The sequence below is a fragment of the Pseudophryne corroboree genome, chromosome 8 (genome assembly GCF_028390025.1).
Source record: "Pseudophryne corroboree isolate aPseCor3 chromosome 8, aPseCor3.hap2, whole genome shotgun sequence".
Lineage (NCBI taxonomy): Eukaryota > Metazoa > Chordata > Amphibia > Anura > Myobatrachidae > Pseudophryne > Pseudophryne corroboree.
In genome coordinates this window covers 92,464,133-92,483,816 of record NC_086451.1, presented here as the reverse complement: position 1 = coordinate 92,483,816, position 19,684 = coordinate 92,464,133, and the positions used below count along the sequence as shown (strand labels likewise).

The window sequence follows — 19,684 nt, the reverse complement described above, 5'->3', positions numbered from 1 at the left end:
GCAGTTTAGAAAAAAGTGCCCTCTGGATAGGATGTACACTCTGGAGCTCCAGAGAGTTTTCTTCAGTTTATTTTAAAACGTTGTCATTTTCAGTATGGTGCACCATGGGAGTTGGTGGGGGGGTGTGATGTGGGGAACGGTCACCGGCCACTGTAAGGTGTCAGAGCCGCTTCCCCACTGCAGGACCACTGTCCTGAGAGGTAGATGAACATCGGGGCACTGCTCCTTGGCGGTCACAATCGCAGCACGCCACACACAATAGCCTGAAGGTGACGACTGTGGTGAGTACAAACCGGGGGACCCGCTAGGGGTGTCCACTGGTTCATGGTGCGGCAATAATGCAGAGAAGGCATACGGGACCCTCCTGGGCGGGTCCAGCTATAACCCCCTGTGTACACTGTCAGCAGTGGTTAAAACTAGCACTTGCTGTGATGTTTTCTCTTACGTCCTAGAGGATACTGGGGTCCACATTAGTACCATGATGTATAGACGGGTCCACTAGGAGCCTTGGACAATTCAAGAAATCAATAGTGTGCTTTGGCTCCTCAATCCATGCCCCTCCTCCCAGACCCAGTTTAGAAAATGTGCCCAGAGGAGCCGGTCACGCTTATGGAAGCTCCTGAAAAGTTTTCTGCATTTATTTTCTGTTTGTTGTTTTCAGACAGGGCTGGTTGGCGTGGGACTTAGGGGGAGAACGGCAAACCTCCTATAGGGTTAATTGTCCCGTTCCCCTCTGGCAGGACACTGAGCTCCTGAGGGTCCTATGCACAAGCCACACCACGGCGAGCGTAAAGTCCCACAGCAAGCCGCCACCCCTAAACAGATCCAGACGTAAGAAGAGGGGTGAGTAGGTGGCCGTCGTCCCGGTTAGCGGGTCGCCGGCTGTAATGGCGGCATCAGGGTATGGAGCGCAGCACTGACATGGAGGCTGCGTCTCCAGACTCAGTACAACATGCTGTATATGTGTGTGTTTCCGCTGTGAGGGGCTAGCTGAGCTTTTTAACATTACCCTACACTGACAAACAGCTTCTAACCCGCTGTTAAACTTCTGACACCTCAGCCAGTATAATAAAACCAGGAAGACCGTGTGCCATTACGGGGGCGGGGCTTCACTATGGGCGGCAGCTCACCAGCGCCATTTTCCCTCTGCGACTCACACTGACAGGGCTTGCAGGGATGCGCGGCTCCTCCAAAAGGACTCCATGTTTCCTCAGCGGTATCAGGGGGTCATAGTAAGGGTGGGGGGAGCAGTGATAGAATACTACACCTTATTAAGGAGCTTAGTTTGCAACCCAGCTGAGCTTGGCTTTAACATAAAGGGCGCAGTGTGGCTGGCTCCATCTTCTGTGTCTCTCTGCGGGCTCTGTGTGGGTTAACTGCTTTCACCTTTACTGTGTGTGTGTGTGTGTGTGTGTGTGTGTGTGTGTGTGTCCCTTCACATTACCATGTCAAGGGAGTGTGTTTCCTGCACAGCAGAGTGTATGTCTTCCCCGGGGGATTCACTACATTGTACCCAGGATAGTACACATTCTCATGCTAGTGGGTCTGAACCCGCATGGTTGGATTCCCTTAAAGGGATGATCTCACATATTTCTAATAAATTATCCCATAATGAGAAAGAGACGCAATACTTAAGACAGTCTGTGGATGACCTGATGACTAGAGATTCAGTTCCTATACTAGCATCTCAGACCCCTGTCATTTGTCCACAACAGCGTACTCTGGCCCAAATCCTGCAGGCTGACACTGATGATGGCGTATCAGATGCTGAGGAGGGTGAGGTGGACTCGTGTGGGGGGGATGCAGCCCTGTGACAAGGAATACAGGCTCTGATAGAAGCTTATAGAGAAGTCCTGCACATTCCTGACAAGGTGGCGGAGGTGGATGAGGAATCTTATTTTAATTTAACCTGTGCTACTTTCCCTGCTTCAAAGGAGTTAAATTCTCTGTTTGAAGAAACTTGGGTTAATCCGGACATGTAGTTTCAGATCCCTCAAAGGTTACTCACATCCTTCCCGTTTCCTCAGGATGATAGGAAAAAGGTGGAAAATCCACCAATTGTTGACTCATCGGTATCTAGGTTGTCACGTAAGATAGTCTTACCTGTCCCTGGGGCAGCCTCCTTAAAGGACACGAAAATGAGACCACTCTCAAATCCCTACACAGCTGCTGGGGTGGCCCAGAGACCCACTATTGCTTATGTATGGATCACTAGGGCCATTGCTAAATGGTCAGGTAATCTAATTGACGGGTTAGATTCCTTATACAGGGGGGGAGATGATTTTGCTCCTACAGCATATATGGGGCTCTGCTAATTTTATTGTGGTGGCCATAAAGGAAATTGGTTTGCTTAACGCACGCACCACTGCCAAGGCAGTGTCAGCACGCAGGGGCTTGTGGCTACGCCAGTGTACTGCGGATGCGGATTCCAGGAAAGGCGTGGAAAGCCTACCATTCACAAGTGAAGCCCTTTTTGGAGATGAACTGGATACGTGGATATCCAAGGCTACGGCGGGTTAGTCTACATACCTTCCTTCCGCAGCACCCCGAGCTAGGAAAGCCTACTCTGCTCTAACTCTGCAGTCCTTTTGGACAGCGAAATTTAAAAGTAAATCCAAAGGTTCATCTACAGCCTTCAAAGGCAATAGAGGTAAACGCAGAAAACCTGCAACTGCAGTTTCACAGAAACAGACCTCCGTTTCTGCTTCCTCAAAGCTTTCAGCATGACAGTGGACCACACTGCCTGGAAGACAGGCAGGTGGGAGCCCGATTAAGATATTTGTCACATATGGGCAACATCATGCCTGGATCCATGGGTCAAAGATCTTATCACCCAGGGCTACAGACTGGAGTTTCAGGAACTCCCACCTCACAAATTTTTCAAATCAGGCTTACCAGCTTCTCCAGAAGCAAGCATGACTTTACAGGCAGCAATTCAAAAACTGGTACAGCCTCAGGTCATAGTTCCAGTTCCATTTCAACTGCAAAACAAGGGTTATTATTCCAATCTATTTATGGTACCGAAACGGGACGGTTCGGTAAGGCCTATTTTAAACCTCGAGTCGTTGAACCCATACTTACTGATGATCAAATTCAAGATGGAGTCTCTGAGAGCGGTGATCTCGGGTCTGGAGGAGGGGTGATTCCTGGTGTCTCTGGATATCTAGGATGCGTACCTTCATATTCCGATTTAGCCACCTCGTCAGGCTTATCTAAGGTTTGCATTACAGGACTGTCACTACCAGTTCCAGGCCGTGCCATTTGGCATCTCCACGGCACAGAGGGTGTTCACCAAGGTAATGGCAGAGATGATGTTTCTCCTCCGCAAGCAAGGAGTGAACATAATACCGTACCTGGACGATATGCTGATAAAAGCACCATCCAGGGAGAGGTTGTTAGACAACATTGGCCTCTCAACACGACTACTCCAGGATCACGGGTTGATTCTGAACCTGCCAAAATCTCACCTGGAACCAACACTGAGGCTTCAGTTCCTGGGGATGATACTGGATACGGAGGCACAGAAGGTATTCCTTCCATTGGAAAAGGTATTGGTAATTCAGTCGATGGTGCGGGTGGTGTTCTAAGACCGACCTGGATATCTGTGCATCTATGTATTCGCCTCCTGGGGAAGATGGTAGCCTCTTATGAGGCGCTGCAGTACGGAAGGTTTCACGTAAGGCCCTTCCAGCTGGATATGTTGGACAAATGGTCCGGATTGCATCTTCACATACACCGGAGGATCCTTCTGCCGCCAAAAGCCAGGATTTCTCTTCTGTGGTGGCTTCAGACTTCTCACCTGACCGAGGGCCGAAGGTTCGGGATTCAAAATTGGATTCTGCTAACCACAGACGCAAGCCTCAGAGGTTGGGGAGCAGTCACCCAAGGGGAACAGTTCCAAGGAAAATGGTCAAGTCAGAAACCATTCTTCCAGTCAACATTCTGGAACGAAGGGCCATATACAACGCCCTTCTACAGGCATCACATCTTCTTCAAGATCACGCCATTCAGATTCAGTCGGACAATGTGACGGCGGTAACGTACATAAACCGACAGGGCAGAATGAAGAGTAGAGCAGCAATGTCAGAGGTAACAAGGATTCTCCTCTGGCAGAACAGCACGCTGTGGCGTTGTCGGCAGTCTTTATTCCGGTAGTGGACAACTGGAAAGCAGACTTCCTCAGCAGACACGCCCTCCACCCAGGGAAGTGGGGCCTTCACCCGGAGGTGTTCGGGTACTTGACACATCGGGGAATTCCACAAATCGACATGATGGCCTCTTGTCTCAACAAGAAGCCCAAGCAGTATTGTTTCAGGTCGAGAGACCCACAAGCAGTGACGGTGGGCGCTCTGATGACTCCATGGGACTACCAGGTGGTGTACGTGTTTCCACCACTTCCATTGATCCCAAGAATTCTCAAAAGAATAAAAGGGAAAAGGTTCAAGCTATTCTCATTGCTCCGGACTGGCCGAGAAGGACCTGGTACGCGGATCTACTGGAGATGCTCCTAGAGGACCCGTGGCCTCTACCTCTTCACGAGTATCTTCTACAACAGGGGCCGTTTGTCTGTCACGACTTACCGTGGCTACGTTTGACGGCATGGAGGTTGAGCGTCAAATTTTAGCCCGGAAAGGGATCCCGGACAGGGTTATTCCAACCTTGTTTCAAGCCAGAAAGGGGGTAACGTCTAAACATTACCACCAGATTTGAAAAAAACATGTCTCTTGGTGTGAGAACAGGAAATTTCCTGCGGTGGAATTTCAACTGGGACGTTTTCTCCTCTTTCTGCATTCAGGAGTGGATGTGGGCCTACATTTAGGCTCCTTTTAAAAGTCCAGATTTCGGCCTTATCCATTTTCTTCCAGAAACAATTAGCTTCTCTTACGGAGGTTCAGACATTTTTGAAGGGTGTTCTGCACATCCAACTGCCCTTTGTGCCTTCTACGACACCTTGGGATCTCAACGTGGTGTTGCAGTTCCTGCAATCGGAATGGTTTGAGCCTTTACAGAACGTTGACGTCGAGTTTCTTACGTGAAAGGCTATCACACTGTTGGCCTTGGCTTCACAAAAGCCCCTATTTGATTTTTCATGAAGATAGAGCTGAACTCAGAACTCGTCAGCAGTTTCTTCCAAAGGTGGTGTCTGCGTTTCATATCAACCAACCTATTGTGGTTCGGGTGGTTACCCACACCTCTGCTACTTCAAAGTCCTTGGATGTTGTGAGGGCTTTGAAGATCTATGCGAATCGGACAGCTCGTCACAGAAAATCGGACTCGTTTGTTCTCTATGATCTCAATAAAATTGGGTGTCCTGCTTCAAAGCAGTCTATTGCTCGCTGGATCAGGCTTACTATCCAGCATGCTTAGTCTACGGCAGGTTTGCCGGTTCCAAGATCTGTATAGGCCCACTCTACTAGGTCGGTGGGTTCATCCTGGCCGGCGCCATTACAGGGGGCGGAGCTACCTTAGAGCTGGACCAGTGGCGTTTTGGCACCTTCCTCTGCTTATAGCTGCAGCAGCAGGCACACACACAGCTCCTCCAGACACTCAGGATGTGCAGGAAAACTGGCACAGGGGTATAGCAAGGGGGAGAACCGCTATTGTACACGATCTGTGTCCTGAAAAGGACAAAAACTCCAGTGTTTCACTGTGATATAACTGCTTGCAGCCTCACTGGGGCTGTTTAGTTTGGCTGTGCTGTTCCCTTCTCTCTGTCTCCCTCTCACATACAGTAAAGGCAGGCTTGCTATTGTATTACTAGTCTGTCTGTCTGTGTGTGTGTGTGTGTGTGTGTGTGTGTGTGTGTGTGTGTGTACGTTAGTGTTGTTTACTGTAAAGATGGTAAAACACCAATTATGCAATGTATGTCACACTAGATTCTCTCCCTCTACATCTGGTTCCATATCATGATAACAATGTAGTCAGTCCTTACTGCACAGTGAGGTGGCTGAGGGGGAGGTTCAAGAGCTTTCCAGGCTAGGTGCCATAAAATCCATGATGTCAGATATGTCATCTCAGCTCACTGCTAATGCTCAAAAAACGCAACAACTGCAGCAGGCTGTTGCAGACCTAGCTGTAAGGGAGCCCCCTCTCTCTAGATCAGGACTACAAAAGTGTGGTTTACCTGCTTTACTCTTAGACTCTGATGAGGAGACACAGGAGGAGGGGGAGGATTTTGCGTCCTGTTACTGGGGATTCCCCTTCTACGCAAGGTGTTGAACCCCTCATTCTAGCTATTCGGGACGTGTTAAAGCTCCCTCTAGAGGACGCTGCAGCACAGCAGTCTTTTTTTTTTCTTAGCATAGAACAAACTCCGTGTCACTTTCCCTGATTCTGCAGAGTTAGATGACCTGTTTAAGTTAGCCTGGAAAAATCCAGATAAATACCAAGTGTCAAGACGGTTTTTGCACACTTTCCCATTTGCTCCTGAAGGCAGGAAAATCTGCGAAGAACCCCCGGCTGTTGACGTATCAGTCTCTCGCCTATCTAAAAAGGCGGTACTGCCAGCTCCGGGCTCCTTTACCATAAAGGACCTTGGGGATAGAAAAATAGAGACTACACTGAATTCTATCTACACAGCGGCAGGTATATCACAAAGACCGGTCATAGCAGGTTGCTGGATGACTCATGCCATTCATACGTGGGCTACTGAAATTCAGGAGGGTCCTCTCAGGGGATATGTCCCTGGTCAGTACAGTGACTCTCCTAAAACTCATTCGGAACACTGCTCGTGTCCTGTGTGACTCTCAAGGAGATAGGAAATATTAATGCTAGGACCACTGCTATGGCAGTGTCGGCGCACAGAGCTTTGTGGTTGCGTCAGTGGATAGGGGACGCAGAGTCTAAGCGCAGTGTAGAGTCTTTCTCTTTTTCAGGGGATTGGCTCTTCTGGGTGGAATTGGATACATGGATTTCTAAAGTAACTGCTGGGAAATCCCACGTTTCTCCCCTCTGGGGCCCCGCCGGCTAGACGTTCCTACCTGAGGCCATCTACCCAGCCCTTTTGGTCTATCAGATTTAGATCTAGGGTCAGAGGTGCCTCCAATGCGGCTAGAGGCACCAGAGCAGAGGTAAGACAAGAAAACCAGCAATCGCAGGTTCTCAGGAGAGCACCAGTTCAGCTTCCACTAAGGCCTCATCATGACACTGCCCACCCACCCCGAGGGGATCTCGAGGTGGGAGCTCGGCTGCGTCACTTCAGCCGCAAAGGACCTCATTTCTCATGGCTAAAAGCTGGAGTTCGACGGCGCTCCTCCCCAACGATTTTTCAAATCAAGCTTACCAGCTTTGGAGGATACGCGTGTTACGCTGCAACAGGCCATCCTAAAATTGGTCCAGTCCCAAGTCATTGTTCCAGTGCCACTGCAACAACAGGGAAAGGGTTACTACTCCAACTTGTTTGTGGTACCGAAACCGGACGGTTCAGTAAGGCCCATTTTGAATCTAAAATCCTTGAACCCTTACCTGAAGGTTTTCAAGTTCAAGATGGAATCCTTGCGAGCAGTTATTGCGGGCCTGCAAGAATGGGAGTTCATGGTCTCACTGGAAATAAAGGATGCCTATCTCCATATCCCTGCTGAACGATCACTACCATTTCCAGGCGCTACCCTTCAGCCTGTCCACAGCTCTGTGGGTGTTCATGAGGGTGATGGTGGAGATGATGTTCCAACTCTGCGTCCGGGGGATCAATTTTGTCCCTTATCTCTTGATAAAAGCAACATCCAGGGAGCTTTTATTACTCCATATATAGACCGCACTATCCAACTTCTGTGACACCATGAGTGGATCATCAATTTACAGAATTCCCACCTGGAGCCAACTCAGCGACTGCTGTTCCTGGGGATGTTGTTGGATACTGTGGCCTCTAAGAGTACAAAGCGAGAACACTTCAGGAGATAGTCCGAATGGTCCTCCGGCCTACTCGAATATCCATCCATCTTTGCATAATATTGTTGGGGAAGATGGTAGCCTCATACGAGGCGATCCGGTATGGAAGGTTCCATGCCAGAACGTTTCAATTGGATCTCCTGAGCAAGTGGTCTGGATCACATCTTCAGATGCACCGGATGATACGACTGTCACCTCAGGCCAGGATTTCCATCCTGTGGTGACTGCAGTCCTCCAACCTACTGAAAGGTCGATGTTTCGGGATTCAGGATTGGATCTTCCTCACGACTGATGCGAGTCTGAGGGGATGGAGATCTGTAACCCAGGGGGCTCTGTTCCAGGGCAGGTGGTCAGCCCACGAAGCCCTACTTCCGATCAACATTCTGGAACTTCGGGTGATCTACAATGCTTTGATCCAGGCCTCTCCTCTGCTCAGGGATCACTCGATCCAAGTTCAGTCGGACACTGCAATGGCGTACATCAATCGGTAAGGAGGGACAAAGAGCAGGGCCTGCATGCGAGAGGTGTCAAATATACTCCTCTGGGCAGAAAGAAATGCAAGAGCAATGTCCGCAATCCTCATTCCGGGAGTAGACAACTGGGAAGCGGACTTCCTGAGTCGTCACCATCTTTACCTGGGACAGTAGGGGCTCCACCATCAAGTGTGTGAGCAGGTCATCGACTGGTGGGGCTGCCCATAAATAGACATGATGCCTTCTCGACTCAACAAGAAGCTTCGTTGGTATTGCTCACGAACCAGGGACCCTCAGGCAGTAGATGCACTGACGTCGCCTTGGCCTTACCGGCTGGTCTACCTGTTTCCTCCGATTCCATTGCTCCCAAGGGTGCTAAAGCGAATCAGGAATCAAGGAGTCCAGGCAATTATGATTGCCCCGGATTAGCCTCAGAGGGCATGGTACGCGGATTTTTTGGACATGCCCGTCAAAGACCCTTGGCTTCTACTACTGAGAAGAGATCTTCTTCAATAAGGATCGTTCGTCTACCCGGACTTACGGTGACTTCGTTTGACAGCATGGAGGTTGAGCGGAACATCCTAGCTCACAAGGGTCTTTCCAAAAAGGTTATTGCTACCATGGTTCAGTGCAGGAAACCTGTGACGTCAAAACACTATCCTATCTGGAGAAGATATGTCTCTTAGTGCGAGGGACGCACGTATTCACCTGCGGAGTTTCACTTGGGACGTTTCCTGCATGTTGTTGTGGATAAGGGCTTACGTCTGGGTTCCATTAAAGTCCAGATTTAAGCTCTCTCCATTTTCTTCTAGAAGAAATTGGCAGTGTTGCCAGAAGGTCAGACCTTCTTGCAAGGGGTACTTCACTTACAACCTCCTTTTGTGCCGCCCATGGCACCCTGGGATTTGAATGTAGTGTTGGAATTACTACAGTCCTCCTGGTTTGAACCTCTGATGACGGTAGAAGACAAGTACCTAACGTGGAAGACGGTGATGTTATTGGCCATGGTTTCTGCTAGGCGTGTCTCAGAATTGGGGGCCTTATTGTGTAAAAGTCCTTACTTGGTCTTTTACGAGGACAGAGCGGAGCTCAGGACTAGGCAGCACTTCCTGTCGTAGGTCGTCTCTGCGTTCCATTTGAATCAACCTATTGTGGTTCAGTCAGGTTTTGGCACTTCTGCTCCTCCGGAGGCATTGGATGCTGTGAGAGCCTTGAAGATCTATGTCAAGAGAACGGCTCGGATCAGAAAGACGGATTCCTTGTTCGTGCTCTATGATGTGCAGAAAAAGAGTTGCCCTGCTTATAAGCAGTCCATTGCTCATTGGCTTAGGCTTACTATCCAACAGGCCTATGTGTTGGCAGCCTTACCTGTTCCACAGTCTCTGAAGGCCTACTCTGGGAGATCAGTGGGCTCTTTTTAGGCGGCTGCCCGTGGAGTCTTGGCCTTGCAACTATGCCGAGCTGCTACCTGGTCGGGGAAGAACACCTTTGTGAAGTTCTACTAGTTTGATACCCTGCCCAAACAGGATACCCAGTTTTGGCAGGCAGTGCTACAGACGTCTCCGTACGTTCCCAACCGTTCTGGAAGCTTTGGGACGTCCCCATCATGCCAGATTCCCCCAATATCCCTTATGGATGCTAGAGAAAATAGGATTTTAATTACCTATCGGTAAATCCTTTTCTCATAGTCCATAAGGGATATTGGGCACCCGCCTCAGTGCGTTGACTTTTCTGCAGGTTGTCTCTTTTATGGTTACCTGTTCAGCTGTTGCTATTCAGTTACGAGCCGTTGCTGGTCATTTTATGTTATTGGTGTGTGAATCTCACCACTCGTTATGTTCCCTCTCTCTCAAGTATGTCCTTTCTCCTTCGAGCACTATTTTACCTATAACTGCCTGTGGGAGGGGGTATAGAGGGGAGGAGCCAGCACTCTTGGTAAAGAAATTTTAAAGTGCATCGGTTCCTTTGGACCCCGTCTATACCCATCGTACTAGATTCCCGCAATATACCTTATGGACTACGAGAAAAGGATTTACCGGTATGTAATTAAAATCCTTTTTTTGGGTATGCTTGATTAAACCATAGAGGGGAGTCCCCATCAATAGCCAATAAATAAAGTGTGAGCATACCGTCAGAACAATAGAACTCTGTATAGCGGGAAGACCGGACACAAATAGGCCAGTGAGCAGAAGTTGCAAAGGGGAAAGAAGATCCCACCTGCTCGGCTAGAAAACCAATCATGGTAGAACTTTCATCACCAGAGATGAATAATGGAGCAGGTAACCGAGTTCAAACGTACAGACAGAATTTTAGCCAAGTCTTTAACATCAGTTGACAGAAGGCCAATAAGAGTCCGAAAGATGTTAGATGCCGCTGCTGTCTTTGTAAAATAACAGACATCCACGCAAGCAAAGCCACGGGCAAACGCTAGTTTCTAATAAGTATGGAGCAGAAAAGTCCTTGCATTTTCTATACACCTCTATAGGTATCCCATCACAACCAGGAGCTATAGAATTAAAAAATGAGGAAACAGCTGCTTCAACTTCCTCTAGTGAAATTGGAGCTTCAAGAAAGTCTAAAGCTTCCTGCGATAGATGTGGTAACGTAACCTGCACCATATAGTCCTAAAGCTGCAAGGTAGTATAGGAGGCTCTGGAGGTGTATATAGAAGAATAATACAGGTTGAGTCTCCCTTATCCAAAATGCTTGGGACCAGAGGTATTTTGGATATGGGATTTTTCCGTATTTTGGAATAATTGCATACCATAATGAGATATCATGGTGATGGGACCTAAATCTAAGCACAGAATGCATTTATGTTACATATACACCTTATATACACAGCCTGAATGTCATTTTAGCCAATATTTTTTATAACTTTGTGCATTAAACAAAGTGTGTATACATTCACACAATTTATTTATGTTTCATATACACCTTATACACACAGCCTGAAGGTCATTTAATACAATATTTTCAATAACTTTGTGTATTATACAAAGTTTGTGTACATTGAGCCATCAAAAAACAAAGGTTTCACTATCTCAATCTCACTCAAAAAAGTCCGTATTTCGGAATATTCCGTATTTCGGAATATTTGGATATGGGATACTCAACCTGTATTAGCAAAATACATCAGCAATGTCCGTTCTAGAGTAGAAGGGGAACACCTTGAGAGTTAAGTATACCTGTGACAGACCTACTGCCAACATCTCCTTTAGCCAAAAAAGCTAGCTAGCTACCACCCACCTCCCCCTGTAAATACTGGTGTATGTTTAGAGAATAGTAATCTACTGTACGTGTGTATTTATCTAAGAGGTAGTGATCTACCAAGTCAAAACCTGCAGCCATAAGTGTCAACCAAAAGGGGTGAAGTTTCCAGAAACTGGCCCCTTCCACAAGGGAAACATTAAGCGCATTCACCCACTTTTACATAGTCATCCAACTTTTAAATAACCAGTGAGAAATGAAAACCTCCCCTTGAGAACTATATAAAATATAGTGAATGGCAGTGTAGGCTTTCTTTTAATATGTCTATTTGTGTTTTTGGATAGATTGTTTTACTGGTAAATTTATTTCTTTACAGAGCTTAATTATTTGCTGGCATTTTTCTTTCAGCAAAGGATTCTAACCAGCCTGCAACATTTATAGCTGGAGCAGGAAACAAGCTCCCGTTTGGCTCTGGATCTGATGTGTCCCTTTCCTTTGCATCCCTTAAATCTCCTTCAGCTTCTATTGCGCCTGCAGACTCCACAGTATGCATTAAACCTACTTCTGCTCAGTCACCACCTACTGTATCCACCTACTCTGGAGTGTCCTCTACAGCTAAGCCTGGGAATGGTGCTGCTACTCAGGGTTTTGCTGGTGGTGAAACTCTGGGCAGCTTTTCAGGACTTCGGGTTGGTCAAGCTGAGGACGCACCCAAAGCAGAGTTTCCAAAAGTCATGCCTACCACACAGCCAGCTAAAATACCAAGCATTGGCCAATTGACTGGTTATACTGGGGGATTTCAACCATCTAAGCCTGTGGAACCCTCTTCAACCACGAGCAGTTCATCAGCCATGGTTTTTGGTAACATGCAGTTACCAAGCACGGGATCCTTAGGTGGTTTGTTCAACCCAGGTGGCATCAAGCCAAATATCTCTGTTGTGGCTCCAATTAGCACCGCTCCTGCAGCCGATTCCTCATCTAATATTCAGGCTCCTGCTTTATCTTTTGGATTTGTGTCTCCTGCAACTTCGGTACAAACATCTATGGTTTCGATTGCTGGTACTCCAGTCACAGTAATTCCCAGTACTTATGGTGTGGACTCCAAACAGCCTGTAGTGCCCATTAAATCTGCCACCGAACCTGCTGCTTCTTCACATCTACAAGCTCTGCTTGCTGTTCCAACTGAGGGCAATAGAGATCCAACGTCTAACCAAACTCTTTCAGCATCAGGCAGCACCGAGCCCACAGCTCCAGCTGCCATTCCTGCAGTTGGTACACCACAACCTGCTTCAGAAACAAAAGCAACCGTTTTAACATTTCCTGTTGCAGTTGAGTCAGGGCAAAATGCCCCCACCACTTCCTCACCAGTACTGGTCAGCCCTCCACCACCTCCGGCAAGCACAATATCTGTAGGTCTTCCTTCACAGACTCCAGTGTTGGTCACTACAGCTCCTGCTACAGGGCCAACCAGCACGCAAGACACCTCTGCGACAGGTTCTGCGTTCGTCCAGCCATCTGTGACATCTTCAGCAACAACAGCTGCCCCTGTCTTTGGGCAGGCCCAGGCAGCTAGTACAGGTCCTACTCTGTTTGGTCAGCAGAACAGCAATTCAGCCAGCACATCAGGGAATCCTGCCGCTGGATTTGGATCATTTGGTGTGGCAGAAGGAAGTGGAGGTTTTGGACAGCCTGTGTTTGGCCAAACAACATCTTTCTGGAAAGCACCTGCGGGATCTGCTAGCAACTTTTCCTTTGCACAGTCAAGCTTTGGGTCACAGTCAATCTTTGGGCAACCTCCAGCCTCTACCGCTGCGGTCAGCAGCAGCGGTAGCCTTTTCGGGAGCACCCCTGCAAACACCATTAGTGCAAGTTCATTCTCTTTTGCACAACCATCAAGCAGCAACACATCCACTGCAGGAGGTGGACTTTTTGGGCAGAGCAGTGCCCCAGTCTTTGGACAGAGCTCCACGTTTGGACAGAGCGCCCCCTTGTTTGGCAGTGCAACATCTACAACTACAACCTCATCGTCCGGGTTCAGCTTCGGGCAGACACCAGGTGAGCATTTCTCTATTTTTCTCCTTCCTAAAGTTTTCATGTAAAGTTATTTTTTTTATTTTTTTTCCCCCTGTTAATTAAATTAACAATTTTATTTTTTGAACAGGATTTGGGTCCAGCTCTTCTGGATCAGTATTTGGCCAACCACAGAACACTGGCACAGCTGTCTTTGGACAGGTATAATTGACTTATGTTTTCTTCTCTACTTACACTTTTCTAGTGGGTCCTGAGGTTAATGTCCATGTTCCCTCTTGACAACATATCTTTAGTGCCACATTTGAGACCCCTACTCTATTGCGCACCATCACCTGCTACTGACAGTGGCTTGCAGTTCTGGAAGACTGTGGCTGTCAACAGCATTTATTTTGTAAAATGGAAGTATGTGAGAATGCTGTAATACAGTGGTTCCCAAACTGTGTGCCGTGGCTCCCTGGAGTACCTCGGGACACTTGCAGGGATGCCTTGAATTGGTGGTCAAGGACCAATTCAAATTATTTATGGTCAATATAATGGGCAAAACTAGTGCTGGTGGCTGTCAGTCGTACAATATGGGGACAAACAGAAGCAAATCTTGTCCCTCACCACACAATTGAGCCTAAGGATGACATATAAATACAATTTACCTAAATTTATATTTCTTTCTAAATTTCTCAAAGAAATTTTTGGCCTAGGGGTGCCGTGAAAAAAATTCTGATACTCTAGGGTGCCGTGATTAAAAAAGTTTGGAAACCACTGCTGTAATAGATTGGATTAGTCGTTTGCTAGGTGTATGTGTGTGTGTGTGTGTGTGTGTGTGTGTATATATATATATGTGTGTGTGTGTGTGTGTGTGTGTGTGTGTGAGAGATATATAGATATATAGATAGATATAGATATATAGATAGAGAGAGAAAAAATGATGTCCAGCGCCACTTGTGGTATACCACTTAAAGTAATTCAAAATTGAATTTGTCCATCATCCACTAGGGGACACTAGAAGGTCTTTACGGTGGTGTATAGATGGTGGCTAAGTGGAGCCGGCACTTTAAATTCTTTAGAACTGTGACTGGCTCCTCCCCTCTATGCCTCCCCACCCCCCTACAGACCAGTTTGAAAAATGTGCCCAAGGGAGCTGGTCATCTCTCTGGGCTTCTCCAGAGAAAATGTTTGTTTTCTTTTCAGAAGGGTGAGGACAGAGAGGCAGCCTACTTCCCCTACCTGTCTGCATCGTGAGAGCTTCCGGTGGGACTTTGGCACTGTTTTTTATTAAACTGTAGCCTCAGCTCCTGGCTATAACGACATCAGTCCCAGGGGTAATTCCAGAATGGTCCCCACAGCCTGTGACCGGCCGGATAGCAAGGCAGGAGTGAGTATGCGCCGGGGCTCTGATTAGCAGAGTCCCCGGTTTATAAGACTAACAGGGCAATTCCCCCAGCGCTAGCTGCGGCGATACTTCTGTATTCTGCCGTGGGCTAGTTTACAAGCATGTTTAGGCGCCATGGCGGGGGGTCAGAGCTACGCTCCGAGCGGCTTCCCTTCCCGGCTTCTGTGAATGGGCGCCAATGGCGGGGGGGGGGGGGGGGCGGAACTATGCTCCGAGTGGCTCACTTCCCGGCTTGTATACATTGGCTGGGGGGCAGAGCTACGCTCCGAGCGGCTTCAGTCTCCACGATGGGCGCCTATAGCAGGACTGGGCTACGCTCCGGGCACCAGAAGGGCGCCAGTAGCAGGAGGTGGAGCTCCACTCCTGGACGGCTTCTGCTTCCGGTGGGTGAGCGCGCGTCTCCACAGTCTCAACACCGTTACACTCAGTGCTTACTGCAGCAGGGTTCACTTCATCAGAGGCTGCAGTTACCCGACCAGCGACGGAACTGGTAGTGTGTTTGCTGGGGGTGTGGAGAATGCAGTGAATAGAGCCATATTTATGTATATGTATATATGTGTATATATATATATATATATATATATATATATATATATATATGTATATATATGTGTATATATATATATAGAGAGAGAGAGAGAGACTGCCTACCAGCTTTTACAGTTTTTTACTGTATAGGCGTCTGTGAATGGTTCCTTCACCTGTGCTCTCCCTTCCTTCCTCTTCTTTTCTTTTCCGTATACTGTGTTTGTGACTGACATTTACAGTATGTCCAGCAGGGGTAATCAGTTTAAGGCTTCACAAAAGCTTTATGTCTGCAAGAAATGTTCAGCAAAATTTACACAACATACTGAAGGTTCTTTATATTGTGATAACTGCAAATCAACTAACCCAGGGTAGAGTTTGACCACTGTACAGAACCCCTCTCCCTCTTGGTTATCTCAACTGACAGGAGTCATGTCTGATTTGTCTGCGGAACTGGCGGCTTCTCATGAAGATAGAGAAGTGGCCAGGTCCCAGGCTTCGTTACCGGAGCCAGATTGGGCGCTTAATCTGGCCAGGTCAGTTGAGGGTCTAAGGAGAACCATGGGGTTGTCAAGGTCTCCTACTACTGGTACTTCACAATCTGTCTCAAAAAAGAGACTTTTACCAGCTGTGTTGCAGTCCGATGAGTCAGACGCTGAAGATTTGCCACCCCCTGAGGAGGGGGAAGTGGAACTAGATTCAGAAACTGAGTTAGTTCAGGAAGAAATGGAATTTGAATCTGAGGGTTTAGACGCACTTATTTTAGCAGTACGTCATGTTCTACAGATTACAGAGTCAGATACGGCTCAATCGCAACCTTACTTTTTTACTAAAAAATGAAGGGATGCTGTTTCCTTTCCCATTTCTGCTGAGACTGACAATCATTTTGCTCTAGCATGGAAGCACTCGGACAAGAAGTTTCAGGTTAACCGCCGGCTGTTGCTTTCTTACTCTTTTCCAGAGGAAAATAGATTTAAGTGGGAGAACCCACCTTTGGTGGATCCCTCCTTATCTAGATTATCAAAGAAGACCATTCTGCCAGTAGAATCAGAATCAGCTTTATTGGCCAGGTGTACTCGCGTACACTAGGAATTCTTTGTGGTACAATGCATCGCCAAGCAGTAACATGGAGGAAAAAACGTAGCATACATTACAAACATTACACATATGAGTTCATACTGCACATATGCAACTGTACAGTAGACATATTATACATTTAAGACTGAAAACTAAGGCTGCTTGGCAGAGCAGCACCGAGGCAGCCATCCGCGGCGCCAACTAGAACTCACACAATGCACATAATACAGAAGATTTAAGCATTACATCAAAAGATAAACCACACAGACAAAGACACAGAAAGAATAATGCATGATTGGTGTAGGCATTTTGAGTAATAACCTAGCTAGTGCTACCTCCTTAAAGGAGCAGGCAGATCGCAGATTGGAAAATACTTTAAAGTCTATATATTCTGCAGCATGTGTACTACTTAGTCCTACACTGGTAGCTCTTTGGGTTAACAAGGCAATAGAGGCCTGGGTGGAACAATTGGTAGCAGGTCTTCAATCTGGACTATCCATAGAGCAATTGGTTACATTGGCTGAACATATCAGAGAATCTGCTGTATATTTGAGTGAGGCGGCCAAGGACGCAGGAACTATTGGATCAAGAATTTCTGCTTTGTCGATTTCAGCTCGCCGTGCACTATGGCTTAGGCAATGGCAGGCAGATGCGGAATCTAAGAAAGTTGTGGAAGATATTCCATTTAATGGCGAGTTTCTCTTCGGTCAAGCATTGGATACTCTGATTTCCAAAACCACAGGCGGTAAATCGATGTATCATACTTAGGCAGCTCCAGCTCCTAGGAAAACGTCTTCAGGACCGTCCTTCCGGTCCTTTAGAGTTCCGTCCAAATTTAGAGGACGTGGCAGAGGTGAATCCACCTCATTCAGAGGTAACAGAGGCTGAGGTCGTGCTGCAAACTCAGCAACTTTCCAGCAGGACCCGAAGACTGCCACTAAGCCCTCCGCATGACGGGCTACCCTCCATCCTGGGGGCACCCAGGGTGGGAACTCGTCTGCTGGATTTCTGACAAGTTTGGTCAGTGACCTGCACAGACGCCTGGGTAAGAGACCTCTTTTTCCAGGGTTACAAACTCGATTTTCAGTTAAAGCCTCCTTTTTAGCACAGGTTTGCCGGTTTCGCGGGAACGTCAGGATTCCCTTCTCCAGGCGATACAAAGACTTCTGGATATGGGAGTCATTGTTCCAGTTCCTCTCCATCAATAAAAACAGGGTTTTTATTCCTGTCTATTCGTTGTACCAAGGCCGGGCGGCTGTGAGACCCATTTTGAATTTTAAGAGTCTCAATCCCTTTTTGAAGGTTTTCAAATTCAGGATGGAGTCCCTTCGCTCTGTTATAGCAGGTTTAGAGGCGGGGAACTTTATGGTGTCCATCGATATTACTAATGTTTATCTTCATATTCCGATTTGGCCTCCACACCAGAGTTTTCTCAGGTTTGCAGTCAAGAATTTAAAATTTTAATTCCAAGCCTTTCCTTTCGGTCTTTCCTCAGCACTTCGAGTTTTTACAAAGGTCATGGCAGTAATGATGGCACACTTGCACTCTCAGGGAGTAAATATTGTTCCCTACTTGGACAACTTGCTTCTAAAGGCTTACTCGAAGGAGAAGTTGGTGAGCGATATGAAAATCACCCAAGAATTTCTAACTGCGCACGGTTGGTTCATAAACCTCCAGAAGTCTCAGTTGCAACTGACGTAGCGTCTTCAGTTCCTGGGCATGATCATGGACACTGTGCTTCAGAGGATATTTCTCCCTCAGTACAAGATACAATCTATTCAGGAGTCTGTTCATCTGGTATTGCAACATGGCAGAGTGTCAATTCATATTTGCATTCGACTTCTTGGAAAGATGGTAGCTGCTTTCGAGGCAGTCCAGTACGGCAGGCTTCACTCCAGGCCTTTCCAACTAGATCTCCTGTCCCAATGGTCAGGTTCACATCTCTTTATGCATCAAATGGTTCAGTTTCTCCCCAGGACACGTCTGTCCTTGCTTTGGTGGCTGAATGTGACTAATCTGTCCAAGGGCAGGAGCTTTGTTATCACAGATTGAGTGCTTCTCACAACGGATGCCAGTCTCCGCAGCTGGGGAGCGGTGACTCTGGATTGTCCATTCCAGAGCCTTTGGACTCCTCAGGAACAGACTCTACCTACCAATATCCTGGAACTTCGGGCGATTTACAACGCGCTCACGTTAGCGTTTCATTGGGGCAACAGCATGCCTGCACCGTGGGAGTTAGGGGGAAGGGGGGCGGTCAGCGGCCTTGCGAGGTGTCAGAGCTGCTTCCCCGGTGCAGGACCACTGTCCTGAGAGGTTGTTGTACAGCGGGGCACTGCACCTTGGCGGTCACAATCGCAGAACGCCGCACACCTCTAACAATAGCCTGAAGGTGACGACAGTGGCGAGTACAAACCAGGTGCCCCAATTCAAGGTGCGGCTGACACGCAGGGGAGGCATACGGGACCCGCTATATCCGCTGGCGGCTTAAACTAACACTTGTGTGATGTTTTTAAGCTGTTTAGGAGACATTGCCAGTATAAAAAACACTGTAGCTCCGGCACCATTGGGGGGGGTGGAGTTACCTGAGAGTGGGACCAGTGGCGTTTGGCGCCTTTCTCTGCTTACAGCTGCAGCAGCAGACACACACACAGTTCCTCCAGACTCTCAGGAAACACTGGAAAACTGGTACAGGGGTGTACCAGAGGGGGAGAGCCACTATTGAGAACAATCTGTGTCCTGTAAAGGACCGTAATCATAGGTGTTTCACGTTGTAATAGCTTGCAGCCTCACTAGGGCTGTGTAGCTGGGGTGTGCTGGTCCCTTCCTTTAGTATCCCTCTCACATACAGTAGGGGCAGGCTTGCTAATTTATTACTTGTCTGTGTGTATGTAACTGTGAATTACTGTGACCATGGTAAAACACCAATTATGCAATGTGTCACACCAGATTCTATCCCTCAACATCTGACGTGAACAATGCAGCCAATCTTCACAACTCAGTGAGGGTGCTGGGGGGAGGGCCAAGAGCCTTCCTGGCTAGGTGCCATTAAAACTATGATGTCTGATGTCATCACAACTCACTGCTAATGCACACA

The 19,684-nt window shown here is 47.7% G+C and overlaps 1 protein-coding gene across 1 annotated transcript in view; it reads left to right on the top strand.

Moving 5' to 3' along the window:
- NUP214 (nucleoporin 214) overlaps window positions 1-19,684 on the top strand; it is a 395,449-nt gene that overhangs the window by 295,040 nt on the left and 80,725 nt on the right. Inside the window, exons 29-30 of the mRNA XM_063936801.1 lie at window positions 11,979-13,625; window positions 13,732-13,802. Coding sequence (XP_063792871.1) covers window positions 11,979-13,625; window positions 13,732-13,802 — 1,718 coding nt within the window. The remainder of the gene's footprint in view (window positions 1-11,978; window positions 13,626-13,731; window positions 13,803-19,684) is intronic.